The following is a 26,294-nucleotide window of genomic DNA, read 5'->3' as shown; positions in this document are numbered from 1 at the left end:
TTTTTGCTTTTTTGCACCTCTCATGCCATGTCCTATTGTATACATCTTTTTTGTTACTTTAGTGTTTTATTGGATGATCTTGACTCTTTATTAATTTCTTCTATCTGTAGTACCTCAAATACTGCCTGTCACCTAGAGATGCTATTTACTGAAAGAATCAATAGGCAGAGATTATATTAGTACCTTAAACAAAGAAGGGACTTTTGCCCTATAATTACTCTGAATGTTCATGCTTAATACATAAGATGACATTGTGACTGGACATGAAAATGTCCTCTACATTTAAGACATTGCTGGCAATTTTTTTCTTTATCCCTTATAAGGAAAGAAAATCCACAGCTCTTAGCTAATGTCTCCAAAATGACTTTTTTATGGAGCGTCCAATCCTTTCATGTCCACCTGGCTTGCTCCGAGCTCTTCCTCTGCCTTCTGTGCAACTTGAAAGCTAAATTCACAGGCCCATTGGTTTTGTTTTCAATGAACAATAATTTCTTCCTTTGGAAAATTCACCCTTTTTCTAAGGGCGGAACAGGGGAGACATTTCAAACTAAGAAGAAAGCTGTTTACAGAATGGAAGAACGAATTCCTTTCTTCATGTTATACCATATCCTTGCAAAGGTCAACATTCCTGCTCACTTCAAGGTGTAGCTAAGGACAGATCTTCAAGAGGCAAGGATGCTGGGGAGGTGGTACATTACCATAAAACAGATGCCTGGAAAGGCCAGCTACCTCCACACCACTTCTCCAACTTTTTTCTCCTCTGCTCTTCCCTGCCTCATCTCCTTCAAAGTCCCTCTATTTCTACGGAATGTCTTAAACTTCAGGGTTCAGCTTAATAACATGTATATTGGACCACAAAATGCAGGGGAATTCTGAAGAGGAATTTGAGCTCCATCAACCCAATGACTGCCCAAGGTCACAAAGAAGACAGGGCTGGAGCTGGTCCCAGGACCCAGGCCATCTGACCTGCCTGTCTCTCCAGGAACCACAAATAACGGGCATCATGAACTACGAACAGAGTATAGAAGTTGCCTTTCTTCTTTTTACGTCTTGTTTTTGAATCTTGTGGTTTCTCTGTCCTCTAACCATGCAGTGTACAATTATTTCAGGCACTATGTTGAACATCTTTAATTCCTTGTAAACTATCAACTCCTATATAATCTATGTAATCTATACAGTCTAGGAAAGTGTACAGAACTTACTGGATGTGCCCAATAAATATCTTACAGAAAGAAGATAGTGGCGGGATGTCTATTAAGCTTGTATTACGTAGTACATAGATATATAACGGTTTTACACTAGTCTCGTCCATACTGCTTATATTTTAGAGAAGATAAAATGCTGCTAGTTGGTACATTTAAGGCTGTTCATTTGGGGACAGGATCTGGATTTTAAGGTAGACTGAAGTGCAGCCCCTGGGCGATATTGCTACTAATTTGTTGGTGCACCAAAGTTAAATTAAGGAGGAGTCCCAATCTTCCTAAGTCACCCCATTCCAGTTGTCAAGGAAATGACTCAATTATCTATTTTTGCTAAGTTGCCTCTTGATAACCCGCACGCTTCTGCCACTTTGCCCTGTAGAAATTCAATTATTTAAGTGATCACAGATTTCAACATTTTATATTTCTGCTTAAAGGGGTTGTCTGCAATGAGGACTATTCTGGATGGGTGGGAATGCCGGATGGTGAACCCTGACTTATCCGAGCGCATCCTTGAAGCTTCCGAGGCTCTCGGCTCTTGGGACTCACAAGACGTCATCTTAGCCGCCGCGAATGCTTGTCAGAGCAAGGGAGCAGCTTGGCTGGGGGAGGCCCGACGATGTCAGCTCTAGAGATTTCATGAATGGATGCAGGGAAACAGACCAGATGGATTCTAGCTTTGCAAGCAGTAAAAATCACGCGCAAGGCACAAAAAATGTGACACGACGGCAAGTTCATCGTGCCCCTCCCTCCCTTCGCAGATCAGGACTTACCCAACCACCACGAGCCCCAGGCCTGGGTGCTCGTCCTCGGGGCGCGGCCCCGCGCCCCGAGACCTGGGAGCCGCCGGGCGCTGCCAGCTGGCGCCGGCCCCTAGCCTGCGGCGCCCCGGGGCCCCAGGGGCCGGGGCTCCCCGGCCGCCCAGCCCTGCGCCCCAGCCAGCTAGCCCTGCACTTGCCGCCGCGGCGCCGCAGGGAACCGCGAGTCTGGAGCGACGCAGCCTGGGGCGCTCCCGGCGGGGGCTGCGCGGTCCATGGGCGCGGTGATCGCAGGGCGCCCAGCGCTGCTTCTCCCTCTAGCTCCTTTGGCCCGGAGAGCGTCCGATTCCGGCGCGGCGGGGCAACGCCTCCCGGCCTCCGCGCCCGCCCTTTCTCCTCCTCTCCGGGCTGCCGCGCCCCTCGCCGAGGTCTGGCCGGTGTAGGCGGCTGATCCGCCCGCGGCGCTCCCACCCGCCGTCCCCTGCCTTCGGCCGCGCCCCGCTCTCCCCGGATCCTGACCTTTGCAAAGCACGCGGCTCCACCTTCCCGCTGCAGGGGGCCACATTTCAGAATACAGTGCCCTGAGCTTCCGCCTCAGGCTGCTGGGCCTCTTGGTACCTTCTTGGCCCCACCGCCTTCTCTGGGCGTCAGATACACTGATCCGACCTTCCCACCCCTTCCCTGGGGTTTGCCCAGACAGGTGTTTGCTGTTATTTATTTATTTGTTTGTTTGTTTGTTTGTTTGTTTGTTTATTTTTAGGGCCGTACCGGTGGCATAGTTCCCAGGCTAGGGGTTGAATGGAGCTGTAGCTACTGGGGCAATGCAGGATAGGAGCCTCCTCTGCCACCTACACCACAGCTCAGGGCAACTCAGGATCTCCCGTCTACTGAGAGAGTCCAGGGATTGAACCCGCATCCTCAGGGATACTAGTCAGCTTCATTTCCGCTTCAGCACAAGGGGAATTCCCTTCATTCTTTTAAATAGAATTTTAATGCCTAGGAGAGAGGCCAAGAACACTACAGACGATTTCACCCTCTACTTTCCTCACTCAAAAAATTCCTAGTTGTGCGAAGTGGCGGGTGGGGTTGAGGTAAGTAGAGGGAGAGCTAAAAAAAAAAAAAAAAATTGAAGTCTCAACCTGGTAAGTGCAAGATAGCTAATCTGATTAACAGGAACTCTGGGTCTGTCATGTCCAGTCTCTCCATCCTCAAATAGATGCTTTATCTCATACAGTCCAATAACTTTTCTACAAACCATAGAGCATATCTATGTCTTGGTTTATTAATATGTGCTTGTTTCAATCTTGGAGTTATACAATTATACCAGGACGAGAGTCACCAGACTCCATGTTGTGAGATGGCAAAATGGCCAAGCCACCATTTCCATAAGCTAAAAGAAGTAAGAGTGAGTTGGCTGAAGTAAAATATACTTTCAAAGCAAGATGTCCAAAAGTGGATACTACCTATGGCATGCCTTTCCCCATTAAGAGAGTCTTAATAATTACAGTGAATAAAGTGGACGCTGATATACTTTCCAGCCTGCCCTGCCTGTCCCTTCTCCTTTGAGATGCGAGGCCTTCTAAGTCCGAATTGGTACAGAGAAGCCATTCCTCCTACTCAGTGCTCTGCATTTACGGTGGTAAACCATGCTCATTTAATAGTGGAAAACCAATATATTTTTTTGAATCTCACTTTCAATGGACAACCCTAAGATGATGATAAGAAACCACTACCAACAGCAAAATAATAATCCATTTCTTGAACTAAGGATACTAGGATCCTTACCACATTTATCAACCATCAGTTTTAAAGTAGTAAGTGGTTATCAATTCTAAAATTAGTGAGATTTAAAGTCCTAATACACACATGGATGTATACATGCAGGAGGTGTGTGTGTGTGTGTGTAACTGATGGTATCTAACACATATCTGTAAATATTATTTATATGAAAGGAGAAATGACAGGAAAACAAAAAAGTAAATAAGAACGTTATGATACAAACATATGCTGGCTGCTTTATATGTTTATTTTTGCTTATTTTGTTTAATTTTTTTTCACACCCATGATAAATAGCTACTAGTATCCAATTTCACTGATGAAGATACCAATGGCAGACACCTCACATACCATGTTCGAGGTCACTCAGCTAGGATGTGACATGTGTGTATGTCCCCGGTATCTATTACTGTTTAACAAACCACCCCAAACTTCCAGGATTAAAACAACCATCCTTTGGTTATGCTCACAAGCCACCTATTTCAGGAATTCCAGGAAGACTTGGCTGGGTGATTCTGCTGCTCTATATATCACTGATCTGGGTTATTCAGTGCTATTTACTTGGCCACTGGGCTGGGCCGGAGGCGTCAAGAGGGTTTCCCCTACTTATCACATCACTTCGGGCTGTGGGGATCCTGAAAGGCTGAGCGCAGCTGGGCCCTTCTCCCATGAAGTCTCAAGACCTCCCCAAATAGTCAGAACTCCTACGGGGCTGCTCAGGGCTCCAAGAAACCAAGGCAGAAGCTGTCAGTTCTATTGAAGGCTGGGCCGAAGCAGACATAGTGTCACTTCTATTGCACTCCATTATCAAAGCAGTCGCAGATGCAAAGTGTTAGAAGACATCGCGCCCCTCTCAATGAGAAGGGGCTCAAAGAATGTGCAGGCCATAATCCCCTTCTGGCCACACATTATTTATACTCCTCCCACAGGCCTGCTACACTTAGGAATCCCCTAAAATGTCATCTCGATCTTGGGGGCATGTCCTCTGGATCTGAAGACCAAGAAGGAATTTGGCTAGCAGTGCGTTCGCCTTTGGACTTGAATTGGAACCGAAACTCTTCCCTGGGTCTCCAGTCTGCTGGCCTGCCCTATGGATTTTGGATGTACCATGGCTCCCTAATTATGAGAGCCTAGTCCTTAAAACTGAAATGCCTGCAGGAGTTCCCACAGTGGCATGGATCCAGCATTGCTCCGAAACTGAGGCTTGGATCTGGCCTGGGAACTTCATGTGCCTCAGGACAGCCAAAAAAGAAAAAGAAAAAAAAAAGAAAAAATGCCTGCAATGCAGTACTACCAGAAAGCCACTAGATGTCACTCCTTTTATCACTTTGAAAACCATGCCCAGCTAGATGTTAATTCCATCGTTTTTGCAATATTTAGGATTTAGTGAACTTTCATTTTAGATGTGGCTTCCTGTTTAGATCAGAAACGACTATTTCAGTGAACAATATCTTGCATGCACAGCCAACAGAGAGTGTCAAGATACTAACATCCTCCATGGATGAAAGGCTTTCACTTCTGCAGGCAAAGGGGGTGGGGGGCATACATATCTTCCTTCAGAACTTCACAACAACCCAGCAAGTCAAGGTGACTACTTTTTTCTTTTTTTGGTACAGAAAAGAAAACCAAATATGAGAAACATTAAGTAAATTATCAAGGGTAAGCAGTTTTATGCAGATCTGTCCAGCCTGACTTCAAAAGCTTATTTTTTCTGGGATTCATCTCAGAACTACTAACTTGCAGCTTTCTGTTGAAGTTCTTCTTAAAGATGTTCTAAGAATATCTCTTATAGACATAGATATACAAAATATGTTCTATAACTATATTCACCAACATTTCTCACTTACCACACCCTAAGTATTTGACATAAAATTAGCACATTTAAGCTTCACGGTAATTCTTTGAAGGGGCCGCAACTATTAGTGCCATTCTGCAGATTGGTAAACTGAGGCATAAAGAAATTGATGGAATGGCAGAACCAACATTCTAATGCAAGCTGTCGGTGAGAAAGCTTATTCAACACTATACTTCAATGTTCTATGCAGGGCACACCCCTCTGAGCCCTTGGCAAATAATATGGAGAAACCAAACTCACTATATTTAGCAAAGCATATTAAAAAGTTTTAAAACGTAGAGACATGCTATTTCTGAAAAGAGATAGCAGAAAGAAAAATTATTAGTTTAATCATTTCTGAATTTAAAATTTTTCTCCTCCTGTATGTCCTCATTCAATCTGGCCACCACAATCAAAAGGCCAGAAATCATGAAACACTTTTTCTTGCCTCTGTAGTGGAAACCTTAGCAGCAGATGTTGACTGCTCCAGCTCTCTCAAAAATAGATGTATCTATGTATATTTTTAAAACCGTTATTGGTGCCTACAAATTTAAAATCTTCTAATAAATTGACCTTTTAATCTTTAGAAAGAAGCCCTTGCTACCTCCACTAATTCTTGTTTTAAAGTCTACTTGGGAGTTCCCATTGTGGCGCAGTGGAAAAGAACCCTACTAGGAACCATGAGGTTGCAGGTTTGATCCCTGGCCTCGCTCAGTGGGTTAAGGATCTGGTGTTGCCGTGAGCTGTGGTGTAGGCCACAGATGTGGCTCGGATCTGGTGTTGCTGTGGCTGTGGTATAGGCCAGAGGCTACAGCTCCAATCCCCTAGCCTGGGAAACTCCATATGCTGTGGGTGTGGCCCTAAAAAGACAAATAAATAAATAAAATGAAGTCTGCTTGGTCTGATGTTATTAAAGCTACTCCAGTTTTCTTTTCATTAGAATTTGCATATACAAACACTTCATACATTTGTATTCAACATTTCTATAATCTTATATATTTAAAGTGTCTTTTTTTTTTCTTTTTAAGGCTGCACCAACGGCATGTGGAAGTTCCCAGGCTAAGGGTGGAATCTGAGCTACAGCTGCAGGCCTACACCACAGCCACAGCAAGGTGGGATACAAGCAGTGTCTGTGACCTACACCACAGTTCACCACAATGCCAGATCCTTAACCACTGAGCAAGGCCAGAGATCGAACCCACATCTTCATGGATCCTAGTCCATGGGTTCCTTACCACCATAAAACACGATGAGAACTCCCTAAACTCTGTCTCTGATGAACAATGTATAGTTTTTGCTTACATCTTAAATACAGAGGGAATTAAATACAGTTCTTACAGCAGACAGGGCTGGGGGCTCTAGCAATGCAAATCATCGTAATCCAATCAGGAATTAAGAAGATTTAAATCTGGGTTTCAGCCCTGTGAGGCTGGTTTATTTCCAGTTTACCATAACCCTTGAGTGGTTTTTATTTATTGTTCAGGTTTTCTAGCTGCTTTTCTAAAACAATCAAGTTTACCACAGTTAGAAGCAGAATTAAGGGAATTTTTCTATTGAAATTTTGCACAATATGTGACAGCAGTCACCATTCATCTCCCGAGGGGGGCTTCAATAAATTATACATTTCCCCCTAATTCTTTAATGCAAGAACAATTCACGGTGAAAGCAGGACTGCATGTTTTCACCGTGGTACAAAAACCGAAGTTTCCAACAGGAACATATGGCTTAGAAGTGTATTTGGAGTGTGCATGCATGCGCACACGAGCATACACACACACACACACACACACACACAGTGCTAAGCTCAGTGTCAATATTAACCAAATAAACAACTGAAGTACATTAAATAATAAAGATAGACATTCCAATCCTAAACTGAATTTCATATCGACCTTAAAAAACCAAGAGCTCTGGAATGTAGTAAGACACATTTCCTTTAAGCACAGCTCAATCCTTGGCTAAAATAAAGGCAAAACTACATTTTCCTCATTATAAGAAGGAAAAAAGTATTGTATACCAAGGTGTTCTACAGAGGGTTCTGTAGTTGTTTATATTTGTTTTGTTTTAATAACATCTAGCTGAAAGACTTTTTTTTTCTTTTTGTCTTTTGTCCTTTTAGGGGCACACTGGCGGCATATGGAGGTTCCCAGGATAGGGGGTCCAAATGGAGCTACAGCTGCTAGCCTACACCACAGCCACAGCAATGCCAGATCCATGCCACGTCTTCGACCTACACCACAGCTCATGGCAACGCCAGATCCCTAACCCACTGAGCGAAGCCAGGGATTGAACCCGAAACCTCAAGGTTACTAGTTGGATTTGTTTCCACTGTGCCACAATGGGAATTCCTAAAATCATGGTCCTTCACCTCAGCCTCAGTTGTGAGGTCTGAACCAAGAAATTTGGGACTTAATTTTGTCAGTGATTAGCATTTTTAAAATGGAGTATTACCAAGACTATCCCTTTCATCTTCATCCACATACTCTTACCATTGTCAATATTTAATTATAAGGCTTCTGCTAAACCCTTAAGTGAAACGTCTAATTAAGAAAATGCTAATGTGTACATCTAGTAAGGGCCATATCTAATTGCTTCTTCTCCATTTTTTTTTTCTAGTAAGACGATGCTTGCTAATTATCTGCCTTACTTGTATGAAGAGAAAATTTGATTTACTACTAAATATACACAAAATCATTTATAAGAAACACATATATAATCAATTAGAAGAACAATGGCAAAACTAATGCTTCTATTTTAAAGAAATCATAGTTTTATGATAGAAGTTATTCATTATCTGTACTTCAACACGAACAAAAGTAAGCTTTAATTTTGGTCTCCTTATCAATATTAATAGGAATATTATTTTGAGGAAGATACTTTTAGATTACTTATTAACATGAGTTTTATTTTTCAAACTTATTTTTATTGGAAAGAGTATAATTTCTGAGACACAGTTTGTTTCCAAGAAAAATACTACCAATTCCCTTGGAAGTAGATTTTAATCCTTACCACTAAGTCATTAAAACATTTGGTTACATATATGCATGGATCATAAAGATTGACTGCTTGAATCTGAATCTTTCATTTTCCCACATATTAACCGTATAGAATTAAACCATTTCTTATCCCTTTGCAGCCTCAATTTCTTCATATAAAAAATGGAAATGAAATTCCTACCTTGGGATTTCCCTCATGGCTCGGTGGGTTAAGGATCTGGCATTGTCATTGCTGTGGCCGGAAAAAAAAAAAAATCCTACTTCTATACTTGTTTTAGAGATTCATGAAATCCCCCCAAACCATGCATGCACAGGAGTGGTTTCTAAGACTTCACTGTCCCATGTTGGGAATTTGAATGAAATGTTGCATTTTTATATAAATCCCCATTTCAACCTTCTCTACAGCTGTGACACTCCCTGAAATATAATTATTAGCATTAAAAGCCTGATGTAACTTGTGAGCTTCTAGCTGAGACTTATCCTCCTTACTGGCGTTATAATAAATTTAAGAAGGTAATGATCCTAAGAAGGATATATATGTATATATGCATATGAGAATAACATTTTTTAAGGTCAACTTATCCGTAATAATCTGTCTACTAAATAAGAATAGGGAAAGTCTTAGCTTGACTTAAATATACAACCAGATATTTAACCATGTCAAAGGCTTTATTTAGTTTCTGTGCTTTATAAAACATGGTGTCTTCATTGACTGTTTCCACCTTTCAAGAATAAATGGGCAAGTTTTGAATTTTTCAACACATATTTAATGAATAGTATTTATTTATTTATTTAATGGATAACATATAGTATTTAATGAAATCACATTCTATTTAATATGCATATAATACGTAGTACTCCTAGGACCATAAAATGTTCGGATAATTTTTTATTACAAAGCAAAATTCTTGGAGTTTTCTGGTGGCTCAATGGGTTAAGGATCAGGCATTGTCACTGCCGTGGCTCAGGTTGCTGCTGTGGCTTGGGATCGATGCCTGGCCCATGAATTTCCACACGCCACACAAGCTACCAAAAAAAATAAATAAATAAAGCAAGATTCTTGCTTATGGACTGCAAAATTATTCCTATCCTAAGAGGGATGTGATTTGACTATTGTTGAATTAAACAAGTGTCTTCACTGCACTGGTAAGAGGGGGAAAAGTGTTCTCTGTACAGGAAGAGTATGTGATAAAGTATTTTTAACTGCTAACTGATACATTTCCCCTAGTGTTTTCATTTTACTTTGTCCCTTCCCACACTGAGTGCTCCAAGGCTTTTTTGCTTATTGTTTCAGAAAGTGGAGAGTGCAGATTTTTCCTTGATTTTTATTTTATTGTTCCTTTTTTTAAAATGATTTTTATTTGTTCCATTATAGTTGGTTTACAACTTTTTTGTGTGTGAAGCCTAAACTTGCATGATTATGAATTTTTAGCATAGAAAAAGATTTAGGAGGAAACAGATATATCAGGCAGGTTCTTGCCAATCCTCTGAAGGGAGATTTCATAGGCTCAGATTTCCTTTTATTTTTTAGGGCCTCATCATGGCATATGGAAGTTCCCAGGCTAGGGGTCAAATCAGAGCTACAGCTGCCATCCTACGTCACACCCACAGCAACACTAGATCCAAGTTATGTCTGCAACCTACACCACAGCTCATGGCAACACCAGCCAGATCCTTAACCCACTGAGTGGGGTCAGGCATCGAACCCACATCCTCATGGATACTAGTCAGATTCCTAACCCACTGAGCTACAACAGGAACTCTAAGATTTTCCATATTTTTGAGAGAGGGAATCTCAGGGAGGTTAGGGGGTGGAGGTTGTGACTTGAGGGGCCCCTCCAAAGCCAAAGAGTCCATCAGGGATGCTCTGCCCTACACAAGGTGCCCAGCCAGGAAGCAAGAGATGGCTAAATCTAGCCAGCCCTTCACCTGATTTCCACCACAGCAAATTAATGGAAGGAGTGTCCTTTCTTATTCCCATGGGCTGGGGGAGCCCTGATTAGGTATTGAGCACTAAGGGGTGCCTAGAGGATGCCCTTACAAACTGATTCAGAGGCACAAAATTTAGAGGTTGGGTGTAGTGGAGGTTTGTGAGGTAAGGCATGAGAGTGCCCTGATCCTTCTGTAGAACTTAGGTAAGGTGGGAGAATTCCAGAAAAAAAAGAATGTCTGTGTGGCGTGGGCTGGCATCCTCCTGGAAGTCATGTAACCAGTAATGCTGGTATGAGAGCAGCAGGCTGTTCCCAGAGTTTCCCATAAGTACCACAGAAGTAAGGGAGACTCCTAATTGAAGGGCATTTGCAGATGAGTGCACGAGAACTGGGTTATACAGCACAAGATGAGATTCTGGATATTTCAGTGGATTCGGCAAGAACACAGGTTATCAAAGAACAAGTGGGTTCCTCCCCACCACCAAATGTCCTGGTCTCACAAAAGCACCACCAGAAGGAGGCTCGAGCCTAAGATAAAGATGAGGGTGATCCCAGATAACCTGGTTTTAGTTTCCAGCCATGGCAGAATGTGAACTTTCAATGGAAATTAAACTTGAAATATGGGAAATTATTTTGATGGATCATAGGACCACTGCCCTATTCGATTCAGAGAGAGGGATTAACACGTTATGTTCATTAGTCATAGTCAGGGACTCTTCCAAAAAGACTACAGATGGGCAACTAAAGAGAGTGTGTCATGTCTGTACATTTCCTGTCAAAAGTCACTTTTTGTTTGGACATTCTGTGTGTTTGTAAGTTGGCCTCTTTTTTTTTTTTTTTTTTTTCTTTTGAGGGCCACACCCACGGCATATGGAGTTTCCCAGGCTAGGGGTCCAATTGGAGCTATTGCCGCCGGCCATAGCCACAGCCACAGCCATGCCAGATCTGAGCCACGTCTGCAACCTATACCACAGCTCATGGCAATGCCAGTTCCTTAACCCACTGAGTGAGGCTAGGGATCGAACCAGCAACCTCATGGTTCCTAGTTGGATTTATTTCTGCTGCGCCACAACGGGGAACTCCTGTAAATTGGGCTCTTTGAGAGAAGTTGCCATCAAGCGTGAATGAATTATGAGAGCTCTGATGTGGTCACTGTGTACAACTTAAAAAAAAAAAAAGTAATAGTAAGTATGAGAAACACCTTCCTTTTGAGCAGTGGATTCTTGGCCATAGGTGGTATCCCCATAGCCACAGCTCCCAAAAACATTTCTAATAGAACATATTCTCAACTCTATATCATTTGAATAGTTTAAAGAATCTCATCTTTGGAGTTCCCTGGTAGCCTAGGAGGTTAAGGATCTGGTATTGTCACTGCTATGGCTGAGGTCACTGCTGTGGTGTGGGTTCAATTCCTGGCTGGTGAACTTCTGCATGTTGTGGGTACAACCAAAAAAAAAAAAAAAAGAGGAATCTCATATTTAATCAGAGGATAGTATTCAAATATTGCTTAGCACTGTATCTTAGAAGAGTAAAATCATTTAGCAGTTTTTTTCTCTCTTGATATCCAGAAATTTCTTGCTAGTTGTGCCCTAAAGGTATCTAAGTAGTCTATTTTGGTGCTTCTCAAACTATTGTTACCTCTAACCATTTAAAATTTTTTCCAAAAAAATTATTCATTGTGGATGTATACTTTTTAAGTATAGTCAGAATAAATTAATAGAAAATAAAATGGAAAGAAAGATGCAGAAAATAGAAGTCCAAAAGTTCTGTTGTCAGTCAATAGACAAAGTTACTCTGTCAATTGCTAGAGACTTTTCTAAACACTTATTCTCACTTTCCGTACTTATCTTATCATGAACTGGTAACAGGTAAGTGATAACTGCTAACAATTAATTAACACGTTGAAAAGCACTGGTCTAGCACAGAAAGAAGACATCTCTAGTTTTAGAAGATCTGAAAACACCTAGCAACAAGAATAAACAACATTCTGTATCTTGCACAGTGTGTAATTATGTAAGTTATGTAATTTGTAACTGCTGTGTATCTTCACCATCAACTGTATATGGAAAGCTGCCAAATTTATATTTCCAGCCCTGATCTTTCTTCCAAGCTCTACTCATGCATGTCCAGCTCTCTGCCTGCCAACCTTCTTCAGATGTTTACCTAAGACTTCAACTCAATGTGTACCTTCAAGTGAATTCCTCATCTACCTGACAAGCCCACGACTTCTGTGTCCCTACTTGACTAACGCATAAAATTATCGACTCTTGCTTCCTTCACCCTCACCAATTCAATGCCAAGTCTTGTGCTGTTTATCATCCAATATCCTTATCTGCGTCATCTTCATTCCCAGCCCCTCCCCATTCCCCACCCCCACCCCCAAGCCTCACACACAGGCAGATTATTGCTAGAATCTCCCTGCTATCTCTCTGCCTTTACCCTCTCCTGTGCATTAGTTCAGTCCTTCTAAAGCTCAGCCTTCTTGCCACTTCTCTGCCTAAAAAACATGTAGTGGCTTTTCCAGTGTTTACTAAACAGAGTCGGGTATCCAAGGCTCTCCTTAGTTTTCTCTTAATACCGATTCACAAACACTACACTTCTAACAAACTGAAATCCTTTGATGACATGTCATTTTGTACTTCCTTGCTTTTACTTACACAGTTTTCATCTCCTGAACTGTCCTCCCAAACCCCAGTCTCTACATGTCCCAATTGTACACATCCTTTAGGACTGAAATTCCCGACCCACCCCTTGACAAATTCTGTGGACTTCTTCTCTCTTAATCATGTGATCTTGTCAATTTGTTTGAAACCTCTGGACTGCTAGTCTTACTTTTCCTACTCATTGCTGATAAGATCCATTTCCAATTATTGCTCTTATTACTCAAAAAGCCTAGCTCCATCTGGGTTTTAGGTGAGATAAATATTGTATAAATACAAGTCACCAATTAAAGTTTGGAAAATAATATATTAACCTTTCCTTCACATCACAGCAATAAACTGTGCTTTGTACAAAGGAAGCTGATTGTGGGTGGTAGATAAAAATATATTTAGAATCATGAGAATTAGAAACTAACAGTAATAGTGTAACCTGGCAGGACCCTATGAAGCCTCCCCAGAATAGACGCCCTACCCATGTCCTCCGCTTGCCTTTCGTTTGTAGAAAAACTTTAGTCAAAGAATAAATTTAATCAGAGAAGTGAGAAAATGCAGAAAAAAAAAAGGAGACAGTCAAGCAAGACAAAATAATAATATTTTAGCCATTAAACAAAATCAAGGACTGTTAATTCTTCCTCAAGGACTATAGATAATATTCTGAGCCATGTCCTTGAAGCTGTTTTGCAGAGACTGAGACCCCCACCAGGTGGAAGAAGTGAACTGTATGCTCCCCACAAGCACATGGATCCCAGAGCAGTTGGAACCAGAGGGTTGATGACACTCATTCCGATTGATTACCTCACCACCAACCAATCAGAAGAAAGTCCACGAGGGATTTCCCACTGTGGCGCAGTGGTTAACGAATCTGACTAGGAACCATGAGGTTGAGGGTTCGGTCCCTGCCCTTGCTCAGTGGGTTAACGATCCGGCGTTGCCGTGAGCTGTGGTGTAGGTTGCAGACGCGGCTCAGACCCCGCGTTGCTGTGGCTCTGGCGTAGGCCGGTGGCTACAGCTCCGATTCAACCCCTAGCCTGGGAACCTCCATATGCCACAGGAACGGCTGTAGAAAAGGCAAAAAAAAAAAAAAAGGGAAGACAGTCCACGAGCTGATGAAGCCCTGCTCCTTTAACACAGTAAGCCTCCTCCATGCCCCTGCATGCAGGGGCAGGGGAGGGGCACGACATAGTCTTGAGGGCGACTGCTGTGGCCCTCTTTGCCTACCAAAGCAGTAAAGCTATTTTTTTCTACTTCACAATAAACTCCAAGAATTTTTTTTTTGTCTTTTCTAGGGCCGAACTTGCAGCATATGGAAGTTCCCAGGCTAGGAGTCGAATCAGAGCTGTAGCTGCTGGCCTACACCAGAGCCACAGCAACGGGGAATCCAAGCTGAATCTGCGACCTACACCACAGTTCAAGGCAACACCAGATCCTTAACCCACTGAGCGAGGTCAGGGATCAAACCCGCAACCTCACAGTTCCTAGTTGGATTCGTTAACCACTGAGCCATGACGGGAACTCCAACTCCAAGATTTAATTGGGTACCAATGTACAGAGGCCGAATTTTGGCAACACTAGCTATTAATTGGGTGCTTAGATACCCATCACCATAGAGAGAAGCTTTTATATATTATTGCTTATAATGCTGACAATAGCTCTTTGAATAGGTATTATTATTAACTCCCATTTTATGGGTGAGAAAAGCTTAAAGAGGGTAAGGTACTCGAGGTGAACACTTGCTGAGTATAAAGTATTCCCAGAAAAAAAAAACGTAAAGTGAAATTTGAATCAAAGAATCTGACTTAAAATGTATGCTCTACAAACTACACTAATTTAAATTATCTACTACCATTTTACAACCAGAGAGGATTCAAATCCTTTATCATAGGATTGTTGCCTTGGCCCTGGAACATATCAAGTATTATACACTATTACATTAGCTATTACATTGGAAAAAAGTCGAAGTATGTTTCTAAATACATAGCAGAACAGGAGTTCCCGTCATGGCTCAGCAGTTAACAAACCCGACTAGCATCCGTGAGGACTCAGGTTTGATCCCTGGTCTTGCTCATTGGGTTAAGGATCCGGTGTTGCCCTGATCTGTGGTGTAGGTCACAGATGCGGCTCAGATCTGCAATTGCTGTGTCTGTGGCGTAGACCGGAGGCTGCAGCTCTGATTCGACCCCTAGCCTGGGAACCTCCATATGCTGCTGGTGTGACCCTAAAAGACAAAACAAAAAACAAAAACAAAAAAACAAAACAAAAATACACAGCAGAACATAACTCAATTTCAACTTTTGAGACTTTAAATATAATAGCAAAGCAAAGAAGATAACTTAGAGCTTAAAAATCTACTGTATAAGATATTAAGAACAAAATTCTTTTCTTGGGTTTAAGCAAATGCTAGATATGAACAACCAAATCAAGTTCATTACTGTTTTTAATGAAATTTCTTGTCATATGACTGTAATAGAAAGCAATAGTCATATGATTATTATCTACTGAGAGCATCATTTATCCCTGTGGAAATTCAAAGTCCCAGCAGAAAGCATTACTAACTCTGGGAAAACTCCAAGACAACGACACAGAAAGACCCAAGACAATTATCCTTAAAGAATGACATTTAAATTTCCTCTAGAATTTTCTAAGATTAGGAACCCATGAAAGTGGACTTTTTAATGAAGAAGATATTATTTATTTAGTAAACACTTATAAATGCTTTTTGTGGGTGTATTGTCTTAAATGTCACAGGACAAGAGTTTATATTTTTTAAAAAGATATGATGTGTATATAAGTAATGTGATCACTGGGTAGGAATGGGCAAGAGCTATATCAAGTCCTGACTGTGTGCTATTTGATTTGTGATGCTACTGGTTATTCCTCATTGTCTCTGAAAATGAAAATTTTGATGCTAGGGTAGCCTATACATTTTCTTCTGGGTATTATACAGCAACCAGTGGTAATACTAATTAAACTTTATCCTCTGTGAATTTTGCAGGGAAAATGATGAAAGATTAGGGTGTACTGTCATTTATCCTCCCACATAATTGGTCTAAAAGATGTCATTTACTACAGTCGTACAATAAATATAAATGAATTTTTTTTTTTTCCTGTCACTGTTTTCTTCTCCTGGAGTGTATTCTTCAGTGAAACATTCTTTCTATTTTCATTTCTGGGACAAGAAGCAGATAATAATCAGATAATATTTTTAAACATTTCTCCATGTGTTAGGCACTTGAAATATTATTTCAATTAATGTTTGAAACATCCCTATGAGGACAGTGTCATTATTAGCACCATCCTAACAAGGTGGAAAATCTCCAATTTGGAAAACTGAACAGCTTGCCCAGAATTACACAGCTAGCAAAAGGTTTGAGATTGGAATCCAACTCAATGGCTTCTTGGGTCAAGTGTCACTCCAGCTCGGTTAAGTCCCTGTAGCCAAGTTAAGAAACCTGAATGCAGTTAATGCAATATTTCTACATGAACATGACTTTTACAATGGAACTCAATCACTCAAAAAAGCAATGATTATATATGTTACCACTGACAACTTTAAAAACATGTAAATATTTCCTGACCATATGAGGTTTAAATCCACCAACATTCATATATAGCAATGATCTATCTTATCTACTTATTATTATCTACTATTAGAAATTCTTCTACTTGCAGAACAGAGAATAATGCGTTTTAAAAAGTGATAATTGTGTAGTTCAAGCTAGAACTGCAAAAGGAGGCAATGAAACATGACAGGGAGACTGAAAAGCAGCATGAATGAGGTGCTGCTTACAAATGAAAGACACAGGGAAGTGAAGGTGAGGATAAAACATGCTGGATCACATATCTGGGGGTGCAAGAGAGTGAGGTAAAGAAGGCAACTCACTTCCAATGTGGCAGCCAGAATGTCTTGTGCAATGAAAAGGGCAAACCCTTCTTCTGTGGGCCATTCATTTATTTAATCCATGAATCAGAGATCAAAATTCATGCAGTTACACAGCATCTTAGTGAAAAGTTAAAAAGGCTCTGATTTAAAAGAAATTTTGTATATGTCCCCACTCAAATTAATTTCACTATTTTTAGTTTTAATGAAGGCCAAGGACAGAATTAGGTCAAATGTAAAATGCATGGGTTTTCTAAAAAAAAAAAAAAAGCTGTGAATGAGGACTTTCCTTTGTAACTGAGCAACTGAGCATTATGATCTTAAAATTAGATTAATGTTTCTCAAGGTTTGCTTAACATTTGTTTTACATGTATCCACATACTCTCTAGCTATACGTCCCACCCCCACCTCATTCTTACTTTAGTCACCTTCCATTCTCCAAGTCCCTGGGTTTAAAAAAAAACTAAATATACAATTTTATTATTAATCAAACAGGCTAATAATAAGCAACAGCTATCTGCACACTGACAGACAAGGTGATAGTTCTATAATTTAAATCCAAATGATGTTTGTTTCCTCAACATGATAAAGAGCCACCCCAGATATCCAGGAGGGGGAAAATACAGATGCAAAAGGTCTGTAAGATTGAAGGGAAAATGACTTTCTTCCTTTCCCCTTGCCCCTTTGTAAACTTCAGACTAACAAACATAAATAAATGAGATATGAAAGGAAGGGAATATGACTATCTGTATATGTAAAAAAGAAAACTAATGTACTTGAAGGTCTGTCAGATGCCCCACAGAGAGAACTAATGCACATAATCAGGAAGCTCTTTGAACATACCTATCAGTGCCTATTCTTTCTCAAAGCAACTGTATAAAATTCAATGTCTGCCTTTTCAATAAAATTGGATATCTTTGCTAATGCAGAATAGTCACTTCTGTAAACAGTGCCAAATAGAGTGTTCTTCAGAAAGTTATCCTTAATTCTATTAAGAATTTTTGGACAATGCACACATGGATGAAGATATTCAAGAATGATGAATGTTTCAGTGCCTATTGGAAAAAAACCACTGAGACTAGAGTCTAAGGTCAGTGTGTATATCTGTTTGCTCATTAAACATTAATTGCATAAATGTTAAGGACCAGTAGCCAATGACAAAGCTCTAATTCCTTAAGCATACGTATTCCAGCCACTTATCCAAATGCAATCGATTTTCCTTAGGAGGGAAAATCAGGTGTTTAATCTGTTTCGCAAACACAATATTTTAAATGAAAACAAACATCTTACAACTTACTTACAACTTCTCTGTGAGCATGCCTGACCATTCTTCCTTTACTAGACTTCGGTGTAGAAATCTCCATCCCAGAATAGGATTTTCCGCTTTGCCTTTGACTATTTCTCTACCCTTTTGTAAAATTAATTTGTACCCGATTAAGGGCAGCAACATCATCTGCTCATTAAAAAATAAAATTTGCCTTAGTTCTACAACAAGAGGAATTATTTCATCACTGCCCTTGGTGGTGAAAGGATGGTGTGTGTAGATGCCAGCTAAGGGTCGCCCAGTTCCCAGTGAGATGGCTCCCGCTAAGTCAGTCAGCATTTCTGGGGCATCTCAGGGCCCCATGGCAAGAACATAGGAGCTCTTAGATGTGATCAGTTGTGTCCTGAGCATTACAAATTCCATTTGTGTCAGATGATGTTATACATAACATAAATTAACTCAATGTCTCTCAGGGAAAAAAAGTCTCACTTAGGGTAAGAATTGGAGCTGACCCTTGCAAAGAAGGAAGGAACAATGTCTTACCATTTCTTAAAATTATACCTGCCAACATGGGTATCAGGTGACCCTGCACACCTGCCAAACCCTGCCTCAGAGAAAGGACTTCAGAACTCCTTTCAGAGTCCTTAAGGAAACCAGACTTATCAGGTGATCTAAGAATCAAGGCTTCAGTTAGAGAAGAAACAAAATTTTGTCCTCCTTTCCTTCAAGCCCTGCTTAACCTTCCTCTCTGCTGATAAACAGCAGAGGATTATCTCTGAGAACGCTGAGCAAAAGGCTCTCACTGCCTGTGTTTGAAAAGAACATGTAAATCAACCACACTTTAATAAAAAGCAAAAAAAAAAAAAGAGAGAGAGAGATATTGCAAAAGAAAGAAGGAGAAGAAGAGAGGGAAGGAGAAGAAAGGAGGGAAGGAAGGGAAAGAACGAAAGGAAGGATGTGGGGAAAGAGGTGAAGGAAGGAAAACAGAAAGCCAACTAATAAGGACCGGGGAAAGCGCAAGGAGTTGCCCAACTGAGCGGAAATTATTGCAAATAATTTAGTATCGGGCGCCGCCGGGCACGGTAGGTGTAGCAGGTGGAGGGGTAGGAGTCCAAACCCAGGAACGACCTGCCTGGCCCCTGGCGCTACTCACGCTTCTCTGTCGTCCTCCGAGTCGCCGTCCGAGGTCCACTCCTCGCCGATGTCTGGCAGAGTGAGGAACAGGGTCTTGGGGCCAGGCCCGGGAGGCACCCAAGGACTGGGCTCTCGCTCCCCGGGGCCGGGCGGGCGAGGGTTCCTTGGGCTCGCGGCCGCACTGGTGCTGCCAGCGGCGCCCGCGATGGACGGCAGCGCCGCCCAGACCCCTCCGGGGCCGGGGGGCGGCCGCGCCGCGGCCGCAAGGCGGGCGGGGGAGCCGGCCTCGCTGCAGCAGCAGCTGGAGGGGGCCGGGGGCAGGGGCAGGGGCTGGGGTAGGGGCGAGGACTGGACTTTGGCTGCTCTCGGGCTACTTGGCAGTGAGAGGGGCGTCCTTACTGCTTCTGCCGCGCGGCCCGCGACGGACACCCGGGGGTAGGAGGCGGTGAGCAGAGGATGGAGCGGGGCGGGTGTCTGTGGTAGCAGGACTGGCGTTCCCCGCGAGGTGGAGGGGGAATCGGGCGCCAGGGCAGGAAAGAGGGTCAAAGTCGGGATTGTGCTAAGCGAGGTGCCGGCGCTGGAGCCCGCCCGCCCTGCAGTGGCAGCGCCTCGGGAGTGGCTGGAGGAGGTGACCGGCGAGGGGGCTGCCGGGGGCGCCGTCGAGGTCTTGAAGATTTTGGCAAAGAAAGACCCAAGGTCGAACACAGCGACCTTCATCTTCTGGCCTTTGAAATGCTGTCCTGGCTGCTGCCCGAACCTCAAGTCCACAGGGAGCCAGGCTCCTGGGCTCCATCCACCGCCCCCGGCAAGGATCTGGAGGAGGCAGGCCCGGGCAGGGTCAGGGGTCTTGTGGTCCCCGCAGGCCGCACACCCTAGGACCTTCTGGTGCTGTATCCACGCGGAAGGACCCCTCCGGACGTTCGGCCTGGAGACACTTGGGCCGGACCTTCCTCAACGCTGGGCCCTCCACCCTATGCGAGGATCACTCCCTTCTCTGCCCTATCGCTGGGAGATCCTGAGGGCCAGGGGTCCAGGAGCCTACGGAGGCCACAGCGGCAGCTGCCAGCGCTACCAAGGGCTGAGGATGGAGATTGGAGCCTCCGCCTGCCGCCCGCTGCAGATACCCCGACGGCCCCCGGGGATAGCACAGGTGGTTGCTAAGCCAAACAAAAACCCTGCTTAGCTCACTGCTAATTGGGCCCCAGACTGTAGCCTGGGACTATGCCTACACTAGACACTCTGGCTCCCCTCCATGAGCCTGCCTTAAAGGAACACTCTCCAATTTCTCCATCACTCATAGAGCTTCTCCAGATTCGCAGAACTCTGGACTGATGGTGAGGAATTTGAACATAGACCTGGGAACCATAACCCTGATTCCAAAAGATCTGAAACTTACCCAATCTGACAAGACCAAATGAACCAGTTCTCTAATAGGAAGAAAGAGAAACGTATTCATATCCTTTCTAGAGTATGGGCTTTCTGTATTTAAGCTGCTAATCACCTGATTGTTCTGAACATATGTAATATAACTTGAAGTGACAGGCAGCAGAAAAGGGCCATTGCCAAGTGAGGCTTAATTCAATTCACCCAGTTCCTTGGGAGAAGCACTTGTCTGCTGCCACGTTTCAGGGTTCCTGATTTTTAAAGACCCAGGACCTTCATAGCTGACCAGCCTCTTAAGATGGAGCCCAGCTAACTTGACTTGTAAAATACTGATACATAAGTCTCAACTCAAATGTGTTAGCTAATAACTACAACTGCAGTGTTGTCCTCTGCTCTTTCTGTATGAGAAGAATTCTTGCTGAGATCAAATTAAGTTGGAAGATTGTTTGAGCGTAGAATCAAAGCAAAGGGAGTGAATCATATGTACAATACAAATTTATGTGTAGGGAACAGTAACCATAAGAACAAATCACTCCTGGTAGAGCAACCCCACGTAAACCTGAGGGATTCACTCACATGTCTTTAGCTCTCTGACTTTAGATATTTCTATGCTGGAGTTCCTGTCATGGCTCGGATGTTAACAAACCCGACTAGGATCCATGAGGATGTAGGTTCGATCCCTGGCCTCACTCAGTGGGTTAAGTATCCGGCATTGCTGTGAGCTGTAGTGTAGGTTGCAGATGTGGCTCAGATCCTGCGTTGCTGTGGCTGTGCTGTAGGCCAGTCACTATTGCTCCAATTTGACCCCTAGCCTGGAACCTCCAAATGCTGCAGGTGAGGCCCTAAAAAAGCAAAAAAAAAAAAAAAAATTTTTTTTTTCTATGCCTTTCTTACTAACCACTTCCCTACTATGCACAGGCTTTTCCCTGAGGATGTAGATACTCTTAATAAGGCTACAGAAAAGCTCATGCTCTTCCAAATCTCAGCTGTGAAATTAGTCTATCTCTGAGGTGTGTTAGAATGTATCTTATCTGTTATGGGTTGAATTGTGTTTCCCATAAAGATATGATGAAGTCCTCAAAACAAAACAAACAACAAAAGGAGTTCCCATGTGGCTCAGCAGGTTAAGGATCCAGCATTAACACTATTGTGGCTCAGGTCGCTGCTGTGCGTGTTTGATTCCTAGCCCAGGAATTTCCAAATGCTGCAGGCACAGCCAAAACAAACAAAACAAACAGGATATGATGAAGTCTGAACTCCAGATTGTGTGAATGTACCTTATTTGGAAATCGGGTCTTTATAGAGAAGACCAACGCAAGACAAGGTCATTAGCATGGGCCTAATCCAATACTCTCAAGAAGAGAGAAAGGAACGCAAACACAAAGGGACACCATATAATGACAGAAGCAGATACTGGAGTGATGTGCTGGTAGCCAAGGGATGTCAGTGAGTGAAGGACACCACCGGAAGTCGGGAGGGGCCAAGGAAGAGCCTTCCCTGTGGGCTTCAGAGGGAGCACGGCCTTGCTGGCATCTGATAGCAGAATTCTAGTATCCGGAATGATGACAGAATACATTTCTATTGTTTTAAGCCACTCAATTTGTGACACTTTGTTTTAGCAGCTCTAGGAATACTCTGTTGGGGTAGTAATTAATTATTGGGGTGCTTCATAATAATAGAATCTTTCTGGTACCTCTGTGAAAGTCTTCAATGGGTGTATTTGCTCTAAAAAGCTGGCTAAGGGTTTCTGTTTTAGCTCTGTGGTAACAAAACTAATTAGTATCCAGGAGGATGAGGATTCCATCCCTGGCTCCACTCAGCAGATAATGGATCCCGCGGTGCAGTGAGCTGCAGTGTAGGTCAAAATAGAGGCTTGAAGCTGGCATTGCTGTGGCTGTGGCAAAGGCTGGCAGCTGCAGCTCTGACTGGACCCAGGAACTTCCATATGCCACAGGTGCAGCCCTGAAAAGCAAAATAAAAAATAAAAATAAATAAAAATGAAAATAAGCTACAAATTGGGAACTCCCATCGTGGCTCAGTGGAATCTTACTAGTATCCATGAGAACACAGGTTCGATCCCTGGCTTTGCTCAGTGAGTTAAGGCACCATCGTTGCTGTGAGCTGTGGTATAGGTTGCAGATGTGGCTTGGATCCCTTGTGGTGGCTGTGGCGTAGGCCAGTGGCTACAAGCTCCAATTCGACCCCTAGCCTGGGAACCTCCATATGCCATGGGTGATGCCCTAAAAAGACCAAAAAAAAAAAAAAAAAGAAAGAAAAAGCTACACATTAAAAGAATTATCACAAGTGTCTACAACATCTACAGGGATGATGACAGGAAACACAAAAAGGACGGGGGCAGGGGGGGAAGAAATATCATTGTTAGTTAAACACTGGATGTCACATTTCTGGCCAGCCTTATGAGGAAGGCACAATGAATGCATGATTGATCCTTTTGTTTGAAGATCCTTTGAAAATGAACTATAATTGCCAACATGATAAACAATTCTTTGAATGATGCGAGGTCTTTTATACTTATTGTTCATCCATCAACAGTCTTTCACACAGACATTAGCTGCTACTGGGCTTTTCTGTTAATTACCAACAGTATCCCATGCTCATAACAGGAGCCCCAGGTAATGCAGCACAATGGTCTGGCTCAGGCAGGATAATGAAATGAAAGTAAATGCAGTACATCATTGTTTCTAACTTTGGCTATGTTGATTTTGGAAAGACTTTATTAGAAATTTTGAAGCTGTGTTTTATGTGATAAAATTCTTCTGCTTATATTTGTTTAATTAACAATGTGATGAACCGGTTTTCTGATGTGTATAATAATATTTGGCTACATCATTAAGAAAGTATTAGGAAGTTATGACCATGTTGCTATGAAGAAATTTTATGTTTTGGAAACCTGAAAGTTAAAACAAATAATCTGAGGATTAATCTGTTTGGGGATTTAGGAGTTCTCATCGTGGTGCAGCAGACACGAATCTGACTAGGAACCATGAAGTTGAGGGTTCAATCCCTGGCCTCCCTCATTGGGTTAAGGATCTGGCGTTGCGGTGAGCTGTGGTGTAGGTCGCAGATGTGGCTTGGATCTGGGGTTGCTGTGGCTGTGGTGTAAGTCGGCAGCTACGGCTCCATAGACTCCTAGCCTGGGAACCTCCATATGCTGTGGGTGCGCCATAAAAAGACAAAAAAAAAAATCTGTTTAGGGGTTTAAATTGTCTCACTAAGTTTGACGCCAAGGCCAAGATTCTATTAAAAAGAAATTTTTTTTTTTTCTTTTTAGGGCCTCATCCACAGCATATGGAAGTTCCCAGGCTAGGGGTTGAATTAGAGCTATATCCACTGGCCTACATCACAGCCACTGCAACGCAGGATCCTTAACCCACTGAGCAAGGCCAGGGATCAAACCTGCATCCTTATGAATCCTAGTCAGGTTTGTTAACCACTGAGCCATGAAGGGAACTCCCTCAAATTTGATTATTAAAAAAACTAACAAACTAAACTTCTGGACAAGGAAGGGCATTTGTTGATTCAACAAATACAAGAGTTCTGATATCAAATAATGTGACTTTGTGAGAGTTAGAATAATTGATATATGCTTGGAAATTGGAAGAGAGCCTAGGACAGGGTAAGCTCTCAGTGATGCCAGGTTACATTGAAAGGATCCTCTTGAGTCTCAGCGCAGATGAAGCCTAGGGCTCAGGCAGCAGCCACTGGAAGCTGTGCTCTGAACCTTCCCAGGCTGAGCACAGGAAATAAATGTGTGCAGTGGGGCTGCTGAGCTTAATGGCATTAAGGTCTCATCCACAGATTTCTGTCTACTTCAAGTGCCTACATGTTCCTTGTTTGTGCTGTTGGTTCCAAGTTTGTGCTTCAAGAGGACTGGGAGGTAGAGAGCAGCCCTGTGCCTGAGAGTTTGATTTAGAATAAAGCATTGGTTTTAGCCCATCGTAACTGCTATATGGGACTTATGAAACCAAGCAAGACCCTGTGGGGTTCGCTAAGGTACAAAACCTTTCTGAGGGCATCATTTCTTGTTGGCGGCAAAAGCCTTCTTCAGCCTCCCTGCTCTTTCCAGAGTGCCAAAAGGCAGATTCAAAGAGCTGCTAATCAGGGCAGTGAGGGAATGCAGAAACAAAGGAACAATAAAGAAGACATAGTTCAGCAATTAAATCAGGGTCCCGGCTCTCCTCTTCAAGGGATATACATAACAATAACCTTTGAGGTTTTTGGTAGGAATGAAGACCCCCCCACCCCTGTAGAGGACTGTAACTTCCTCTGAGTTCTGAAACACTGCCCCCATCTCACCACCAACCAATCAGAAGAAAGTCACACACCCTGCAGTCCTCACCCTAAATTTTGCCTACACAAACATTTCCTGAAACCCTCAGGGAGTTTGGGGTTTTTGGGCACAAGCCACCAGTTCTCTTAGCTTGGCTCCCCCACAAAAAAAAAAAAAAAAAAAAAAAACAAAACAAAAAAAAAAACTTTTCTCTGCTCCAAACTCCAACGTTTCAGTTTGTTTTGCTTTACTGAGCTTCGGGCACTAGAACTTGTGTTCCACAACACTTACACATCTTGTGAAAGACCAATAAATAGAAATCTGAAAAGATTCACAGAAGCAAGGTAATTGCCCTGGAAAAAAAAAAAAAGAGTAAAAGATCCCTGAATCTTCATGAAAGACATTTCACAAACCAAGATGCTCCAAAAGAGGGATGGGAGAGGAAACTTCAGAACTAGTTCTAAAAAAAAGAAATTGCAGGAGTTCCTGTTGTGGCTCAGTGGTTAACGAACCTGAGTAGGAACCATGAGGTTGCAGGTTCGATCCCTGGCCTTGCTCAGTGGGTTAAGGATCCGGCATTGCCATGAGCTGTGGTGTTGGTCACAGACGCGGCTTGGATCCCACATTGCTGTGGCTCTGGCGCAGGCCAGCAGCTACACCTCTGATTAGACCCCTAGCCTGGGAACCTCCAAGTGCCACAGGAACAGACCCTAGAAAAGGCAGAAAGACAAAAAAAAAAAAAAAAGGAATTGCGATTGTAGGAGAGGAAAAAAATTATTTTTCTCTCTACCCACCTTAGGGCCCTGTAAATTAGACTGACCAAAGATAGATTAACAAGAGAAAAACAAAGAAGCTTATTAATGTGTTCATTGCACATACAGGAGACCTCAGTGATGGGTAACTAAAAGAAGTGGTTAGAAATTGAGTTGATAGAGCATCTTAACAAAAGAAAGACAAATTGCGAGTTCCTGTCATGGCCCAGTGGTTCCTGTCCTCCTAACATCCTTGAGGACTCCGGTTCAATTCCTAGCCTCACTCAGTGGGTTAAGGATCTGGCATTGCTGTGGCTGTGGGGGTAGGCCAGCGGCTACAACTCTAATTCGACCCCTAGCCTGGGAACCTCCATATGCCGTCGGTGTGGCCCTAAAAATATAAAAAGGCAAAAAAGCAAAAAAAAAAAAAAAAGAAAAA

General features: G+C 42.7%; 1 protein-coding gene across 3 annotated transcripts in view; it reads right to left on the bottom strand.

Moving 5' to 3' along the window:
• The window catches only part of FAM149A (family with sequence similarity 149 member A), a 42,949-nt gene extending 22,619 nt beyond the window's left edge, over positions 1 to 20,330 (bottom strand). For 2 of the 3 annotated variants that reach the window (XM_047772408.1, XM_047772409.1), the window contains exon 1: positions 19,449 to 20,330. In XM_047772408.1, the coding sequence (XP_047628364.1) occupies positions 19,449 to 20,146 (698 nt within the window). In that variant the 5' untranslated portion in view covers positions 20,147 to 20,330. Of the gene's footprint in view, positions 1 to 1,972; positions 2,265 to 19,448 lie in introns of those variants that run through there. The other variant, XM_047772410.1, reaches the window with a different exon arrangement.
• Between the last annotated feature and the right edge of the window lie 5,964 nt (positions 20,331 to 26,294).

The sequence above is a fragment of the Phacochoerus africanus genome, chromosome 3, assembly GCF_016906955.1.
Source record: "Phacochoerus africanus isolate WHEZ1 chromosome 3, ROS_Pafr_v1, whole genome shotgun sequence".
In the NCBI taxonomy this organism is placed as follows: domain Eukaryota; kingdom Metazoa; phylum Chordata; class Mammalia; order Artiodactyla; family Suidae; genus Phacochoerus; species Phacochoerus africanus.
The sequence above is the reverse complement of the archived record's forward strand: the minus strand, read 5'-3'. Positions and strand labels throughout refer to the sequence as shown.